Here is a 19890-nt window from a genome sequence, read left to right as displayed (position 1 = left end):
ATTATTTTATCAATAAATAATTTACAAGTCTGATTAAATAGCTTCATTTAAATAAGCTTTTATGCAAAGCAACGTAGATGTCCGTTGATGCGGAAATTTTGAAAAATACTTTTAAATTTAAAATGGGTCAAAAAATCAGAATTTTTTTTATTAATATTGTAATCTTCTTCAAGACAGCAATGATAACAAATTAAAAATTAGTTTGAATTATTAAAAAAAATTTGTAAGCCAAATTTGTTAATACTAATTTCTTTATACTTATAGGAAAATCATTTGTTGAGCTTGGGAGGCTCTAAATTAAAAGAATTTTTAAGTTGCGGATTAAAGCAAATAATGACTGATGAACTTGTTTCGAAGTTTACGTGGAACCAAACGCAAGACACATATGGAATTGGAAATACCAAACTATTTAATGCTTTTTATAGTTAGTATTTATATGTAAATTATTTTCTTTTTGCTCATTTCATTACAATATTAATGTCCACGTAATTTTTAAACTACATAAAAAAAACCCTTTATTTTACAGACGCTGCCCGTAGTTGCCATTTGTTTGCTGGTCCAGAAAATAAGGAAACTTTTAAAATGAATATGCAGGATGTATTAAAAAGCACAAAACAGAGGTTTAGGAATAAATTTAAGAAAGGAAAAAAATCAAATTCAACGGGTACCTTGCAAGAAAAAATATCAGAAATTGAAAGTTTACTACACGATTACCAAAATGATGGTGATAATGGAGAAGAGAGCGGTGTAGATGAACGTGAGGTTTTCGATGACGAAGTTGGTTTAGATGAAGATGCCGATGATGAGGGAGATTAAATGACAATATCCTTTTAACCGGGTTTTTATTACTTGCTTATAGTAATTATTTTTTGTTTCATTTTTTATTATTACCTTCAAAGGGAAAAATTTTATTCTATTGTTTTTATCTAATGAGTAAAGTGTAAAACATTTGTCTCGTTTCATTTATGAACTGTATTTTGTGAGACGCAAGCCAGCAGTTACTTTCGAACAGCCAGTTTAATAATTATTTAATTTTTTTATATATTAATAGAAAATAAAATTATTTAAACAAGTTTTATAAAAATAATTGAACTGGCGGCTAGAAAATAATGGCTATAGTTTCAAGTTTATTCGTGTTGCTTTGTAATTGTGTAAACAAGTTTAATTTAACAGGAAATATTTTATTGTTCTCATCTAATGTATAAAAAGTTTAAAATTTTGTCCGTTTTTAGTTATACACAGCGTTGACTTTTGTAATTCTGCTTCAATGAAATTATCCAGACACGAAATATAAAAATAAATTTTCTTTTACAGAATTGATGCGATTTAATTATTTGACTGAATTGGAGTAAAGGCGCTATTTGGAGGAAAAGAAATTTTTACAATATTTCCATGTTTACAAATTATTATAACTATTTTCATAAATATATTGCAGTAAACAATAATGTTTCTATAATGTTCTCTTTGTTGTAAAAAATAGAATATAACAAGTCGTAATAATTAAAAAGTCCAAAAAAATATTTTTTTCAAAAAATTTGTGTCCGTACAAGCGACTTTACTCCGATTTACACTAAACAATAAAAAAATTAAATTTTAATAATTTAAGTTACCAATACATTGTACGGACGATGGGCCGCCCATCGTGCGCCAGACGACGGTCTAGCTATATAGCAAGCAATGGCGCGTACATTACGCTGCTCAATTGTCACCACGTTGGTCCGATCAATCAGCCCACGTGCTGACATATGAGCAGCGATCTGGCTGACATTTTGTTATCTGGGTAATGTTATTTCAAATCTATTTCCTCAATCTGTAACTCCGAAAAGTAAGTCAAAAACTGGTACATCACTTCCAAAATTTATGATTACAAAAAGAAATTTTCAACCAGACTACATCTATTGGGATGATCCAAATGAGTTAGTTGATCGTTTAAGACTACTTACTGCATCACAAGCAGCTGGTAATCCAAGTCATAATAATGAAATTATGTCCATTATTGAAGAATTACGTGAAGCTAAAATTATATATTAGAAGTTGTTTTATCAACTACATATCAGTTTTAAAATGAGCATTGATGTATTCGGACATCCCCTCAATAGAGGAGGAACTGTAGCAGCAAAACGAGGACCACCTGGACCACCTGGAGTTGGTTTTAAAGTAGATCCAGAAGACAATTATGACTGTGGAGGGAAAAGAATTTGTAACCTTGCAAAAGCTAAAGCAGAGGGCGACGCAGTTAATTTATTACTTACTCAACGTATGATAGAGAACGAAGTGCGACTAGTATATCAAGTCACGTCTTCATTAAGGTTAGACATTGACAACAGTAATGTATTGTTAAAAATTCTTGAAGCTTCGGTAACAGATAAACTACAAAATCTTGAAAAACAAATAAATGAAAATTTTCAAGACATTGATAACAGTAATGTGTTATTAAAAACTCTTGAAGACTCTATAGGAGAAAAATTAAAAAATCTTGAAAGACAAATTAATCAAGATTTATCATATAGAAAAGCAGAAATTATTGGTGAAATTGATGCTCGTTTAAGAGTTCTTGAAAATGAAACGAAAACCCTTGAAAAACAAACAAAGAAAAATATATTGGATACTGACAACAGTAATGTATTATTAAAAACTCTTGAAGACTCTATTGGAGAAAAATTAAACAATCTTGAAAGACAAATAAATCAAGATTTATCATATCGAAACGTTGAAATTATTGGTGAACTAGATACTCGTATGAGAGTTCTTGAAAATGAAACGAAAACTCTTGTAATACAAACAAAGAAAAATGTATTGGAGACTGACAGTGGTAATGTGCTGTTAAAAACTCTTGAAGGCTCATTGTCAGAAAAATTAAACAATCTTGAAAGACAAATAAATCAAGATTTATCATATCGAAACGCTGAAATTATTGGTGAACTAGATACTCGTATGAGAGTTCTGGAAAATGAAACGAAAAATTTTGAAATACAAACAAAGAAAAATGTATTGGAGACTGACAGTGGTAATGTGCTGTTAAAAACTCTTGAAGGCTCATTGTCAGAAAAATCAAACAATCTTGAAAGACAAATAAATCAAGATTTATCATATCGAAACGTTGAAATTATTGGTGAACTAGATACTCGTATGAGAGTTCTTGAAAATGAAACGAAAACTCTTGTAATACAAACAAAGAAAAATGTATTGGAGACTGACAGTGGTAATGTGCTGTTAAAAACTCTTGAAGGCTCATTGTCAGAAAAATTTAACAATCTTGAAAGACAAATAAATCAAGATTTATCATATCGAAACGCTGAAATTATTGGTGAACTAGATACTCGTATGAGAGTTCTTGAAAATGAAACGAAAACTCTTGAAATACAAACAAAGAAAAATTTATTGGAGACAGACAACGGTAATGTGCTGTTAAGAACTCTTGAAGGCTCCGTGTCTGAAAAATTAAACAATCTTGAAAAACAATTAAATCAAGATTTATCATATAAAAATGCTGAAATTATTGGTCAACTGGACAGTCGTTTGAGAGCTCTTGAAAATGAATGACAAAAAGTTGACAGTAGTGAATGAACTTCACACACAAGCTCGAAAAAATTATCCTCGACGTCGAGTTGAAATGCGTGACATTGATGATACTTGGCAAGCAGATTTGGTTGAAATGATACCATATTCCAAAGTTAATAAAGGATTCAAGTACTTACTTACAGTTATAGATATATTTTCCAAGTACGCTTGGGTTGTTCCTGTAAAGAATAAAACTGGAAAAGATGTGACTGATGCAATGAAATCTATATTTGCAAAAGGACGTAGTCCAAAAAATTTGCATTGTGATAAGGGAAAAGAATTTTATAATTCACAATTTGAGGCTTTAATGGAATTGAGAAAAATTAATTTTTATTCCACCTATAGTAACCTAAAAGCATCCATCGTGGAACGTTTTAACCGAACACTCAAAAGGAAAATGTGGATTCAGTTTAGTTTCAGAGGAAATTACAAGTGGTGTGATATATTACCTAATCTCATTTCCAAGTATAATGATACAAAACATCGCACAATTGGAATGAAACCCAAAGATGTCACTGGAGATCATGTTGAAACTTTGAAAGAGCGATTCTTCAAACTCAGAAAAATACCTTTCAGAAAATCAAAATTTAAAATTGGAGACAAAGTTCGAGTTAGCAAGTATAAAAATGTGTATGAGAAGGGTTACACACCGAATTGGACAACTGAAATATTTACTATTGATAAAGTTAAACAAACTCGACCTGTGACTTACTTGCTAAAGGACTACCAAGATCAACAAATTAGCGGAGGATTCTATGAAGAGGAACTTCTTAAAGTGAAATATTCCGATGTATATCTTGTTGAAAAAGTACTCAAGAGGCGTGGAAATAAAATTTTTGTCAAGTGGTTAGGCTTCGATAGTACTCATAATAGTTGGATAGATAAAACAGACTAATGTTAAAACAAAAAAAAAAGAATCATTAATGAATCATTAATGAATCATTAATGAATCAATAATGGATCATTAATGAATCAATAATGAATCATTAATGAATCATTAATGAATCAATAATGAATCAATAATGAATCAACAATGAATCATTAATGAATCAATAATGAATCGATAATGAATCATTAATGAATCAACAATGAAATAATATTAACTAACTGTTAAAACTAATTTTAAGCTTCGATATGTATTAATTACTTTTAAATTTTTTAAAAATTGTAATATTTTGTTAGGAATAAATGAATAAAATTAAATGTATCTGGTAAAACTGTCTATTTATTTTGTAACAATTTTTATATTTACAAATTTTCACACACATACATTATAAGCTTAATCTCTTTCCTCTATTCTATAATGTCCCCAAGCAAGAGTATCATAGCTATCTGGTAATAAATATCGTTTGTCGTCCATTGGACTTAAAGCAACTTTAAGTTGTTTAACAGTTTCAACTTTATGAAGTCGTGATCGAATTATATGTTGAGTTTTTGTCTGAATTGCAAAATTTTGTAGACAGTCAGTATAATCATTGAAATTGATATATTTTTTTACAACTAACGATCTAACTCCCTTAGCTTTCTTTGTAAAATCCTGACCATTTACACGAATACTATACATCTTACTCCTTAAACCAACAAATTCTGTAATTATTTTTCCACTACATTCATCTTTCATAAGTCCAAGTACTTTGTTGTTGGCTTGAGGAATATTATAAATATTATCCTTTGGATAATCCGACGTATCAAACTTATGAATATCCTCCTTCATATCTACATAAATATCAGCACACTTTATTTCATAAATTAAACTATCGGTATCTGTATACATCGAGTACTGCAAAACCAATGTAAATTGGTTTGTTTATCAAAATTTCGGTTTTTCTTAGTTCAATTGCAACCAGATTTTCACAGAAAATTGACCGACTGTGAAAATTTGGTTTAGATATCAGAGCCTCAGCTCCATAGCGACCCTCCCATTTAGTTACAAGTTTTACATCGACGTGTTTGCGTACATTTTCCATGGTTTTTCCATAAACGGCATTATTCATGAGCTTAAACAGATTTTTTTCAAATTCATTTGTCGCTTTAGCTCTTTTTGCAGTATTAAAGTCAATATAAGGCTTAAGCCACGTTGATTGGTTAAATTGCATAACTCTGTGAATTTTTACCAACTTGAGTCCATTAGCAAGAACTTGTTTTAATACTCTATAATGGATAATGTACTTGCGCTTAGGATTCAATGTAGTTAAAAGCTTTGCTTGTTTTGATTCCGATGGTGGATTTGAGTGTTCTGAGCAGAATGGAAAATCACTGTGACTGTTGTGCAATTCTATTGGATAATCTAAATCTACTTCTAAAATGTAGCCAAAAGGTGAATCATCTGATATATTAAAGTCAAAATTGTCGTCAACTTGAACCCACTCAAATCCACCATAAGGGAGTGGTTGTACCATACCCCAACCGTAAAGATTGTTTGCATCAAAATACATAATGTATTTGACCTCCTCATTTTTATTAAAATTTTCCATAAACGGATTATTAGCACAAGCATAGCGATTGCTACATTGACTTATACCTCCTCTCACACCACGTTCAAAAAACATTAGTTTGTCAATGTCTGTCAACAATTCTAACCTTACATTAGTATATTTTAACATCGCGTCCCAAGTTAATCCCGGTGTAGTATAGTAATGAGCAGGATCAAGTCTATAAGCTTGTAAGCACTGATCTCTAAAATTTTCAAAGATGTCGGCTAATAGTAAAACATCTGTTTTCATGTATAAATCAACATATTCACCGAGATGAGAACAATTAAATGTAGACCAAACACGTTGGGCATGTAAGTAATCTTCATCAGAAACCGTACTATCATTCAATGTACTATAAAATTTTTCTTTAGCAGGTAAGTTTGTTTCTTCTAATTTTTGACGAGAATCCAAATATTCATACGGTAAAACCCCTTTACGTGTAAGTAATTCAATTTCTTCAGAGGTGAAGTTTGAAAATACTTGATTCACAATTTTATACTCGGATAGGTATGATGCCAATTTCTCCAAAGACGATGCCATGAATTTAAATGAGTCTATAAATCGAAATTTGATTTCCGTTTCCTTTACATATTTAGTAAAAGATATATATTTTTCTTTATTCAGTGGTAAAAGTTCAATCTTTCCCGAAAATTCTAAACAAATGTCTCTAATTATAAAATGAGCATCATACCCACTTAAATTGTGAAATACAACTGGTACTACTCGTGAATCTTGATAATTTAAATTACATTTTTCATGAGCTGCACCTCGATATTTACCAGTTAAGTGGGAATGGTCTCGAACTTTCTTCTCACGTGGTAAAAATGGTCCTTCACAAATATGACATATTTGAGCATCAAAAAAAGCTTCAATCTCATCATATGTCAATCTATCCATTGGAATAGGGTTTTTAAAGATATTGTCCAGAGTTCCAGCCAACTGTTTCAACTCCTGGGCGAACCACTTGGCAGCATTTGTTCCATCTGGGCAGGAATTGTATTTGGATAACGAATCATCATAACTGCATTTTAAATAATATCCAATACTGAACATTTCATGACGTTGAATCACTTCAGTATTACAAGTGGTTTCTTCATCTTCGACAGGATTCAACAAACACTCACAGTCAGCGTAGATTACAAATGGAACTTTTTCTCTGTTTCCATAATTTTTAAACTGAATAAAATTCTTTCCTGGTTTGGGAAGGTTTATTTTACACTCATTTAATGTCTTACACTCCTCCTCATGTCTGGCTAATCTCTCCTCCGTGACAAAGTAATGAAGACATCGATCACAGATATGTTTCTTATGTCGATTGGATGAAACTTGAGAACTTACAAGCGCGGACAAGTTTTTAATCCATACATAATGGTAATTAATTGGTACAATAACATCAGAAGCAGCAGGAATAGTTGTGAGAGTTGATCCTCCTGCTGCATTATCACTGTCAACCTCGTTCTCATAGTGACTTTCCACTCTTAGTAAATTAATATGTCTTGCCTTTTTTTCTGAAGTCAAGTGTAATGAGACTGTGTTGTACTTTTTGTTTATTAAGCGAAGTCCATACAGATTAATAGAGATGTCATTTTGTTTTTCAAATTTTGTTATATCTTTTAAGGAAACAGGAAACTCGATTCCGGTAAAGTTCAATTCATTTCCATATCTGAAGTAATTATTCATCAACTCTGGGTGTTGAACTATTGGGTGTAAAGCTGATAAAACAGCCCACTTAAAACACATTGTATCCATATTTTTAACATTTATACATGCACGCTTTGCTTTGATTTCGATAGGTAAATCAATGTAGGACCCAACTCGTATTGCATTATATTTGTTAACGTTGATTTCCAATTTTGTAATTGAATAAAGTGTCCATTGTGATTCCTTCTCTTCAAACTCCTCCACTTGTTTTAATATAGGCTCTTTAACATTTTTGCTATACCATTCAATTAAAACAGTTGTTGGAAAAATTATATTACTTCTCACATTAAAATACTTGGGCTCAACTTTCTCTTCATCATTAATAATTTTTTTAAACTTTGTTGTAAGCACAGCATAAACTTTCAGTGAATCATGCTTTTGTAAAACCTTTTTAATGAAATCTTCAAAAAGTACACATGCATCATCTAAAAAAGCACTTATATCTAAGTGTACCAGGTTGATAATTATACTTCTTTGAAGCCGACACTTGAAGCCCAGCGAACACGATCATTTATACCATCCCTATTTACTTCAGGAATTGCACGTTGAATTCCAGCTCCTTGTATTAAAGAATTCTCAAACTTTGCGTGAAGACAAACAAATTCTTGTATCAGGTTTAAACATCTCTCCCTTTCTGAAGAAAAATGTAAATCATTTAGTACACTTCTTAATGTTTCTAGATTCTTTTCACAAACAGCAACCCATCTAGTCACAAATTGAGTCGTGTCGACGTCGTTATTTAGTAATGGTAATAAACTCGATGCATCATCAGTAGATTTAATAAGTATTTCACATTCATGCAGCAGCGATGAATTTATTCTTCTCTTTTTTCTAACTTCATTGCTCAACTCGGAAACTACTGTGCGCTTACCAGCCATTCTAAAAATAAAAAATCAGTATGTGTAAGCATAACATTTTTCATACTATTTAAAAAAAAATGATTCTGCTGGGAGACGAACCCGAAAATCTCAGATTATAACTCAGGAACGTTACCCATTGCGCTACAGAACCTTGATATATATACTAATAATCTTACTTTAAAACTAAATTCAAAGTCGCTTCTAACTCTCCTTCAACAATGCTGCACGCCTCCACTGTTTTCCACAGATCTACCCCCACCCTCCTTCTCTACAGTACTCTCCTTCTACAATGCTGAGCGCCTCCACTGCATTCCGCGGTCACCCCCTCTTCTCCTCCACCGCTTGCTTCAACGATGCTGCACGCCTCGACTGCCCTGCGCTGCTATCCCTCTTTTCCTCTCCACCAAGATATCTCTGCTTGCCGACTGCTTCTGCTGCTCCTTCCGAGTTGCTCCAAGAGAATGCTGATAATGTAACTACTGTGTCCAACCCTTCTTTATATACCAAATCTCACCGATACATACACTCACATGTGCGACTTGCGCGCCACTTAGACATGGTGACTATACATAGTCACTTGCCCACTTGGTCGGTAAAACAGTTTCCTACCTTGCCGACCGAGGTAAAATTCATGTCAGGGATCTACATTACCGACTGCTGATAATGCAGAAATCTACATTACCGACTGACGATAATACCGACCGACAGTGGCGCCATCTAGTGGCAACCGGCAGAACTAATACCTACATTACCGACTGTGGGTAAATACCGACCGGCGGTAAGCGACAGTGGCGCCATCTAGCGGCAGCCTTAGGTACTAATTCCTGAGAGTGACATAGTTATACTACTATTGTAAAAAATATATTATTTAAAAATATTTGTACACAATTACAAAAGTAATTCGCAAAAGTATTTCACGAAAGTATTTCAGAAAAATATTTTACGAAAGTATTTTACAAAAGCATTTTACAAAAAAAAAGAATTTCACAAAAGTGCAAGAACTGTAAAAGTACGCTGACAACCGCAAACGACCATAACCTACACGTTTGTCAAGTAGCGCTGTAAAGTCGCTGGCCTGAGTCTTGAAAAACGGTCTAGATAAGACGAACTCGACTACGTCTATTGAAACGCTTCTTAGCGAATAGCAAGACCGACTAGTTTAGATGGGCTTACCTATGACAATAAAGGCAATGGATATGGCTTTTATATAAATAGAAATAATTTTATAATTATATTAAAAATATATGTAATTTAAGAATAAAAACATTTTGAATTTAGCATAAAGGCGCGCCAAAAACATCACCGATATTAACAGATTGTCGCCAAGTAGCCAGTGTGGCCCCGTGGTTAGCGTTGTAGGTTTGCGAATGTTAGGTCGTGGGTTCGGTACCCAGTGCGAGCGAGATTTTTCAAATTAGATTAGGTGTTATTTCCACAGGTGTTGTTAATTAATCTTAACCGATGAAACAAAAATTGTAAAAAACTTCGGATTAAATTAATTAAATAATAATAAATTTTTTTTGAAATTACTAATAATAATTAAATGAGGAGATAAATTGTCTTGACTTATAAGATTCCAATACAACTTATCTCCTTATTATTAATAAATTAAAATCATATTATTAATGAATACTAATGTTATTTTAATTTTATCTATAAATATAATAATACGTAATATTAATAGGATTATTATTATTATTACTATTATTATTAAGAATTATTGAACGCGAGAATCAAGACCTGGCCAGCTTGTCTAACTCTAGACCGTAGCATGGAACTTTCGTTCCACTTCTGATCGGGGTCTCGACAAGACCGTCTGGCCTGGGTCTATAGAGACGTTAGACAGTCTGTCCAGTGTCCTACCAGCGCCCCGAAATTTTTCCACACGGGAAGTTGACAACGGTAGTGTATGTAAGTTTTGTAATATTACAATGCAAACTTATAGTAAGTTTAAGGTAAACTTAAAATGTCCGCCATACAGTGACCTTACACAGTAAGGCTACAGTAACCTAACAAGGTAAATCCACTGCAACCTTACATGGTAAGATTACTGTAAACATACATAGCAAATTCGTTGTAAGTTTACAAGGTGTGAGGTTACAATAAGCTTATATGGTAAGAATAAAATATTAATAAATTAGTTTAAACAATATTTATGCGCAGTAGCTTCCTATGGCACTTAAGGAGGCACAGTAAATTTTATTAAGCCGAACCCTATCAGGGTCTCTCACCTATACTTACTGTAAATTGCATGGTAAACTTACATACCAACCTTATTGTTGGTATATAACGAATGTACTATGTATGTTAACAGTGACCTTACCATGCCCACACAGCACCTAAAATTCCCTGCAACTTGACAGAACCTTAGACGACGAGGTTAGGAAACTTCAGTGGCAAGGTTCATACAAGTTTGTGTCGATGTTTAAATGTCCACTTGAAAAGAATATTTACACGAAACTTTGAGGAAATTTTACAATATAAATATTCACGTGCAATTTTCAGTTAATGTTGTGTCAATATTCACCTATACTTATTATATTAGAAAATGAAATTTTTATAACTAGGCGAAAATTTAATGTCAATATTGACACAACATTAACTTAATCATTGCACGTGAATATTAATAGTGTAATATTTCCTCAAAGTTTCGTGTAAATATTCTTTTCATGTTGACATTTAAACATCAACACAAACTTGTATGAACCTTGCCACTGAAGTTTCCTAACTTTGCCGTGTGAGGTTCTGTCAAGTTTCAGGGAATTTTGGGTGCTGTGTCGGTGTAAGCTTACAGTGGGCTTAACTTATAAGGTTACTATAGCCTTACTGTGTAAGGTCACTGTATGGCGGGCATTTTAAGTTTGCCTTCAACTTACTGTAAGCCTACATTGCAATCTTACAAAGCTTACATGTAAGTCTGCTGTAAACTTGTAGTAAGTTATTGTGCTGTGTGGGTCTCCGTGTATTATTATTTTTACCATTTTATCGTGACGATTGAAAAATGATAAAAAAAACTGATAGGACTATTAATAGAAAGATGATAGGGCAAATTATAGGAAGATGATAGAAAAATGATAGGAATAATGATACAAAAAAATGATGTAATATCTTTACAAGAAAGCTTTACGAGACAAGACAGCGAAAACACCAAGATAAAGGAACAAGTTCTCATATTATCACGGAAGTTAAGCAATGTTGGACGTGATTAGTACTTGGATAGGTGACCACTTGCATTTTTTCTCTTCTTTTCTCTATCATCTTTCTATCATTTTTCTATCGTTGCGAAAAAATGATAGAAAATCAATGATAGGCCTATCATGAGTTTCCTATTGTAAATTTTCGTAAGAGGCAATTCATTTTTGAATAATCTTTGAAAGAGTAACTGCACCAATAAATGGTCGATTTCATGTGAGATTTCCGTCGACCCTTTAAATTCAACCAAATATATTTTTTCTTGTTCTGTAGTAAAAAAAGAGATAGGGGAAAGGTGGGTAAGTTCGCCCAAAAAAAGTTTAGAGTATAAAAAAAGTTACTTAATTATAATGTTTGAGTATAAAAACTCTTTCATAGTACAAAGACAACCTTGAGAAATAAAACAGAATAGTTATTTGAAATGTTTTTTAATGAAAATATTAAATAAATTGTAATTAAAATATCGATGGTAAAAATGAAGAATTGACCTGAGGTGCGGGTAAGTTCGACTACGGAGGAGGGTAAGTCTGTTTCTTCCAAAAAGTAGGAATAAATTGAAGTAAATGTGTCAAATTTTTTGTATTTGTTTTTATTAATCAATAATCTTATGAATGTCTTAAAAATTAATACTGTATTATAATGAAATATACATTTTTTTTGTCAAATTTAATTTTTCCATCAAAACTAGTTTTTAAAGGAGGAGAAAGTAGCTACGTAAAGTACGTAACTCTCGGACAAATGCGCATGCGCGCTTTGTGTGCGCTTATTTCAAATGTTTTTCTTTCTCAAAATATTCAAATAATTATTTGTTATTGTAAATTTATTGAATTATGCATTTTTTCTATTAAGAGATTTTTAGACATGAAAGGAAGAATGAATGCGAATGACAGTGAAAAAGATAATTTATTTATTAATATTTAACAATGTGTAAATAACATTTTTAGTATTGGACGAAAAATCAGATTTAACAATCATCTATTCTGAAACCCGATTAAAAATCAGATTTAACATTTTTCTATTCGGTATAAAATCTTTTAAAACTTTAAAATATCACATTTTAGATAGGTATTGTATGTATATAATTGAGGTTATGCATAATAGTAATTTTCTTAATTCTGCTGCAATAAATGAAAAATAAAAGCGAAACAAAAATTTAAATAATAAAGTATGTTAAAGACGGATGTTGATTAACAAAAAAATAAATAAAGTAAAATAAATTTTGAAGAAAAATAATAAGTTAGAAACTACACTAATCTTTATTATTAACAACCCGCTTATTCGGTAAGCGTAATTGCTCTTCGCTACACAAGATAGAAAAAGGTAGTGGACTGTTGCTTAGAGTGTTATCTATTCAACACCCCCGGGTAGACGGTATTTCGTTGAAAATGTTCACAAAGAAAGAAATGAGATAACACAAATAAAGGTGATTAAATAAATTGAGAATTGAATTGACATAAAATAAGGTAACATTTATTCATACAACCCCCAATAGAAAATACATTCAAAACCCCAATTGATCTTTAAATAAAAAAAATGATTACAATGGAAAATACTGTTACGTTAAGCTACTTGAATTGAAAATTCAAGTCTCACAAAAATCATATATTATGAACACAAACAAGAGATCAATAATGCGTGTAGGATTTTAATAACAACAGCAAAAAAATTAATTCGTGTAAATGAAATAAGTGTAATAGTGTTGGTTTTATGAGATTCTGTAATTTCCAAATTATGAATATAAATTCAAGACAACTCACCCAAATAATAATAACTAAAATGATACCGAAAAGTATCAAATTACTTTCTCACTCTCAGAAGTTAAATTGTTATCTGTCATATGAATCTGCAGTATGCGGAAGCTATCTTTCCACCTTCGTTTATTTTTATATATTTTCTTTTATCAAACTTGTTTTTGTTAATTGTCTTCGGACAATTATTTCAATATTTCAATTTCTGTTTATTAAAAATTCAGAATATTGGGTCACAAAATCTGAATTTTCTGAACAGTAAACTTGAAATATAAACAATTGCGAATATATAATAAATACTTTTAGACAAGAAATGGATTCTTCACTTTAACAATTAGAACACTTTATACTTTTCAGATAATCTTCTTGATTTTAATGAACTTTTATGTACTCGTCGACTTCACAGATTGTGGAATAAACACTTATATTTTTAATAAATAAAACTCGATGAACTTCAACCCTTACTATGGGGAATAAATGATCCTCTCTACCACTCTTAGTGGGAGTTAAACTTTAATACTCATCCGCTCCTTGGCGGGAAATACATCCGCTTTGCGGGAAAAACAAATTAAGACTCCTCGAATAATAATTAGGTGGCAACGATCACACCCATTTGGTATATAATTTTAGGTGGTGGGAGGGTTGATTTTGCAATCAACACCTCGTTGTTTCCATGCAAGTTTTAGCAAAACTTGCATTTTAATTGTGGCGTGATCGGTTCAACCACCTTTATTATCGGTATACTTTATGTGTTTCCTCATTTTCCTAAAATAATGTGGCAACTCTTAGAGTGTAAGTCCCACAACTTGCGAAATCGACTGTTAATTTAGTTTGAATTATTTCGCAATATGAAGTTCAATAATCTGAACTCATTTGCGAAATAAACTTTAATTTAGAAATTAAAATAAAAAAAAATGAATTTATAGATATTTATTGAATTGATTAGAAATATTATTTAACTATTCTAGTGTCTGAAACTTAGTATGTGTGTGTGTTGTGTGTTGTATAGACGTAGGTATATAATTGACAAATAGTTGTAACGTTGATAATATAAATATTATTTTTTAATACATAATATTTATCGCCAAAAAAAATTAAAAATTACGGAAATCCGTCCGTAACAAAGTATAAATAAAAATATACTTGTTATTGCAGCATTAAATTAAACTATTATTAAATAATCACCTGCATTTGTAGAAATCTATCAGTTCGTCTTCTGCTGCATATCTCTATATACATTCTGAGCAATTGCGCATGTCCTTTACCTAACTTACGTATCTTGCTTGCGCGACTTGTGATTTGACGAACTTAACCGCACGAACTTACCCGACATTAATAGTTTAAACATTTTGTTACTTATTTAATTTTCAAAACATGATTTTCATAAAGTGTAATGTTCCAGAATTATAATAAAAAAAAATTACCAATTTCTATGGATAATAAATACGTTTTTCTAAAATTCAAAATTCAAAAAATTTACAATTAGAAGCAACTTTTTCATACTTGTTTAATATTTTTGTTAATAACAAACCGATTACAATAAAACTTTTTAGACACCATCGTTACCATACAATACTCCATTCTTAAAAACGGTTATACGTAATATTTATTTTTAAAAAAGTTATTAAGAAAAACGAACTTATCCGCCGCGCGAACTTATCCACCTTTCCCCTATGTATTTTTTTATTTTTTTTCTAAAAAATTTTCGAGTTGTGAATTTTCAAAATTCCAGTTTTTTCAATGTAGACCTATTTTCAGTGTCTGATAACTCGAAAAAAATGTATTTTTTCAATTTTTGCCAACAGAAGAAAATTTTCAGTTTTTCTTTTACATTGAAATAATGTTAACGAAAAATTTTTTTTTGTTTTTTTATTGAAAAAATAACAATTTTTTATAAATAAATTAAGTTATTTTATATATGTATATGATTTTTTAAAAAATTCTTTTAAAACATACCTGGAAATATTAAGAAGATTATGCAAAAAAGTTTAGAGTGGGCCGATAAGTTTTATAGATTTAAATTAAGATTTAAACATCGCGCGCAGTATTTTGCACATTTCTGAAAATTCAAAAACTTTTTAAATTGTTAAAAATGATTTTTTTCTATTTTTTATAGGGAAATACGATTTCAGGTTCCAAAATAAAAGAAAAAATAATTTTTAACAGTTTTACAATTTTTTTAACTTTCAGAAATGTGCAAAATGTTGCGCGCGGTGTCTAAATGTTTATTCAAACCTATAAAACTTATCGGCCCACTCTAAACTTTTTTGCAAAATCTTCTTAGTATTTCCAGTTATGTTTAAACATTTTTTTTTAAATCATCAAAATTTAAAAAAAACTTAATTTGTTTATAAAAAATTGTTATTTTTTTAATAAAAAAAGAAAAAAAAATATTTCATTAACATTATTGAAAAGTAAAATAAAAACTGAAACTTTTCTTCTGTTAGCAAAAATTGAAAAAATACATTTTTTTTGAGTTATCAGCCACTGAAAATAGGTCTACATTGAGTAAACTGGAATTTTGAAAATTCACAACTCGAAAATTTTTTAGAAAAAAAATACCTATCTCTTTTTGTACTACAGAACAAGAAAAAAATATATTCGGCTCAATTTAAAGGGTCGACGGAAATCTCCCGTGAAATCGCCCTTATATATATACCCCCACAGCACCGAAACTTTCTTAAAGATTTCCTAAAGATTTATTTGAAATGTTCGGAATATTTAATTGCAATTTTTAGTGCGAATTGTGTAAAGATTTAAATGTCCCACTTGAATAAATGTTTAGCGAAAAACTTTCCAGAACATTTAAATGAAATTTTCACCTAATTATAACCATAATTAGGCGAAAATTTCATTTAAATGTTGATGAAAGTTTCACAAAGTTTCACACTGAACGTTTATTTAATCGGGACATTTGAATCTTTACACAATTTTCATTAAACATTGCAATTAAATATTCCGAACATTTCAAATAAATCTTTAGGAAATTTTTAGGAAAGTTTCGGTGCTGTTGGGGTATATATATATGTGTGTGTGTTGGTGTGTAGACCATTTAGCGTTACCCAGGGTGCACCAACGAGGAGGCGGTCTACATTACACCCCAAAATACTTACAGTTCTTTAAAAATAATTATTGTTGCATGAGTATATACAACCATAATTGAAATATATATAATTATCTCTGTTGAATTTATAGTGGAAAATGTATGAAATTAACTAAACCTGAAAGAACTTATATTTTCGAATAACAAGGTACCATAACCTTGCGCGACTTGCTCGCAAGGACATACATAAAAATTGCAACCTTGCGCGCGATGCACGCAAGGACATATGTAAAGTTTTCAACCTTGCGCGCGATGCACGCAAGGACATATGTAAAATTTTTAACCTTGCGCGCACTGCACGCAAGGACATATATACATGTATATATATATATATATACGTAACCTGGACAGTAAAAAAAGGGTGCACGTGAGAAAAAATTATTTTTTTATTGATTGGTGATTCTGATAGAAAAAAGTTTTCTCTATTAGATTCACTAATCGCACGTGAGCCCCCTTTTCACTGTCCAGGTCATATATGCAAATGACAACCTTGCGCGCATTACACGCAAGGACGTATGCTACCGCCAATGGAGGCAAACTAAACCTTCAAAACATGAAGATATTACAACCTCTCACAAAAAGCAAAAACATAATGATATAAATTTTTGTTTATGTTCGGACTTGAACTGTAATTAAATGCTAATGCAACATAGATATTTCCTTGATGCATACTTTTATATAATATTAAATATCTCGTCTTTATCTTATGCGTAATCTTGTAAATACTTGGGTTTCTTTATTTCTTGTTTGTTTCTTTTTATTGGACTAGCTCTAGTTTTAAAGTTGATTATTTGAATAGGTTCATCATTTAACATGTTTAACAAGCCCTCTTTTTCGTTGTCTTGTACACATTTTAATGAACAATTTGTTTCCATTATTTCTTCAGAATTTTCTACTACTCGATTAATGTTACATTTAGATTCTTCTTTTAGAATAGATTCAATTTCGACATTATCAGAAGAAGAAGATTCTGTTTTATAATTTTGTTCATAATCGATTAAATAGTTTGGTTGCCTTCTGACTCGTACAATTTTTTTCATTAACATTATATCACTATCGCAGTTGTCTGTTTGGACAAGATCACTATCTAGATCGTTCGTAACGAACTCTCTATTCAACTCTTGTCCAGATATTAATAAACAGTGTGTTTCTAATATTTCTTTTGCATTTTCTACTGCAAGATTTTCATTATATTCAGATTCTTTGACTGCAATAGTTTCACTTACTATATTGTCAGAAGAAGATTCTGTTTTGTAGTTTTGTTCATAATCGATTAAATAGTTTGGTTGCTTTCTGACTCGTACACTTTTTTTCATTAACATTATATCACTATCGCAGTTGTCTGTTTGGACAAGTTCATTATCTAGGTCGTTCGTAACGAACTCTCTATTCAACTCTTGTCCAGATATTAATAAACAGTGTGTTTCTAATATTTCTTTTGCATTTTCTACTGCAAGATTTTCATTATATTCAGATTCTTTGACTGCAATAGTTTCACTTACTATATTGTCAGAAGAAGATTCTATTTTGTAGTTTTGTTCATAATCGATTAAATAGTTTGGTTGCTTTCTGACACGTACACTTTTTTTCATTAACATTATATCACTACCGGAGTTGTCTGTTTGGACAAGTTCATTATCTAGGTCGTTCGTAAAGAACTCTCTATTCAACTCTTGTCCAGATATTAATGAACAGTGTGTTTCTAATATCTCTTTTGCTTTTTCTGCTGCAGAATTTTGATTCCATTCAGATTCTCCGACTGCAATAGATTCATTTACCACATTGTCAGAAGAAGATTCTGTTTTATAGTTTTGTTCATAATCTATTAAGTACTTTGGTTGCATTCTGTTTCGTATATTTTTTTTGATTGACATATTACTCTCGAAATTTTCTATATCATTAAATTCATTGTCAATCTGATCTGCATTATCGAGTAAATCAGAAATTGACTTCCTGTTTTTTTCTTCTTTGTAATGCTGATCACCTGTTGTAGCATATATTGTAGTAATTTCCTCTTCAGGTTCAATCAAATCTACATTTATTTGCTCCTTACTAGCGGTATTAGTACTTTGAACACTACCTGAACCTGTATTACTTTTTTTTATATTTTGTTTTCGTTTCATTTCAATAGCATGTTTTTCTTTTGCGTCAACAATATGTGATGGATCTTTTACTTTTACTCCCTTACTTATACAACTGTCAACGATTTCAGGTAATAAACATGTTAAGTAAAACTGGCTTAACTTGGGTAACATTAGATTATTCCAAAGTTCGACATTCTTTTTTATTTTTACAAGTCTGCAATCCGATGGTATCCAAACGAAAAAGTAGCAAAATTCCTTATCAACAACATTCAATTGCATTTGAACCTGATAATAATATTCATGATTTTGATTGATTGATAAACATTTCTCAGTCGTAAATAAAGATTTAATTGCTTTTACGTTATTATTATAAGCCTCTGTAAGGGACTTATACTCTCTTGCACTATAAGGACACTTTATCTCGACTATGTTACCATCTTCTTTTAAAATACCGTCAGGAGAAGCTGCTAAACCTTGAACCGTAGGATGAATAAATAAGCCACATTCTAAAACTTCATCCTTCATAATTTCTTCTAATTTGGCTCTAGCTTTCCATTCATTTTTATTCCCCCAAGATATTGCAGGTGTTGTTAAAAATTTGGGGATTCGTATGTCTTTTATAATTCCAGAGCACGATGTATAATCTCTTTTGCGACATACTCTACTAGCAAAACTTCCTGTCACAAATTGTCTTCTTAGAACTCACCAGTTAGAATTCTGTGTTTGTCCTCGAGTTTCTTTTTCATGTTGATCACGATTCTTCATAATTTTTTTTGCTTCTTGATTATAATTCTCTAATTTCTTGTAATATACTTCAGTGTTCATAACTTCTTTATCGGCATTTGGACCATAATCATTGTCGTAATATTGCTTCTTCCTTCTTCGCCTTTTTTGTGTACCTTTAGCTTTTCTCTGTTCGTAATTCCTTGTATTTGCATCGTGTAAATCCTGAGCCGCCGTTGGGACATTCCTTCCACTAGCTTTATAATAAGCTACAACAACATTGCGATTATTGAATTGCAATGCTGCGGCCAGCACACGTATTTCATATTCATTTCGCAATGCAAAATTTATACGTTTTCCTCCAATTTTTTCAGCAACAATTCCATTAGCTGCTTCCACCATATTTGTATCCAAATTTAATAACAAATTTTCTGCATTTTGACT

The 19890-nt window shown here is 31.1% G+C and overlaps 2 protein-coding genes across 2 annotated transcripts; one reads left to right on the top strand and one right to left on the bottom strand.

Annotated features, from left to right (window-relative positions):
• Positions 1-301: 301 nt before the first annotated feature.
• On the top strand, positions 302-895 carry LOC127291515 (uncharacterized). Its single transcript, XM_051320701.1, has 2 exons — positions 302-424; positions 527-895. Exons 1-2 carry the CDS (start codon positions 334-336, stop codon positions 814-816), a joined length of 381 nt encoding a protein of 126 aa, XP_051176658.1. The 5' UTR covers positions 302-333; the 3' UTR covers positions 817-895.
• Positions 896-5315: 4420 nt separating this feature from the next.
• Positions 5316-8614, bottom strand: LOC127291520 (uncharacterized). The gene is made up of 2 exons (XM_051320706.1): positions 8254-8614; positions 5316-8161 (listed from the first exon to the last, which is right to left on the bottom strand). The coding sequence occupies exons 1-2, from the start codon at positions 8612-8614 to the stop codon at positions 5316-5318; spliced, it is 3207 nt and encodes a 1068-aa protein (XP_051176663.1).
• Positions 8615-19890: the final 11276 nt, after the last annotated feature.

Source organism: Leptopilina boulardi, unplaced genomic scaffold, assembly GCF_019393585.1.
Source record: "Leptopilina boulardi isolate dan_hultmark-lab unplaced genomic scaffold, ZJU_Lbou_2.1 LbouV2_138, whole genome shotgun sequence".
Classification (NCBI taxonomy): Eukaryota; Metazoa; Arthropoda; class Insecta; order Hymenoptera; family Figitidae; genus Leptopilina; species Leptopilina boulardi.
The sequence above is the reverse complement of the archived record's forward strand: the minus strand, read 5'-3'. Positions and strand labels throughout refer to the sequence as shown.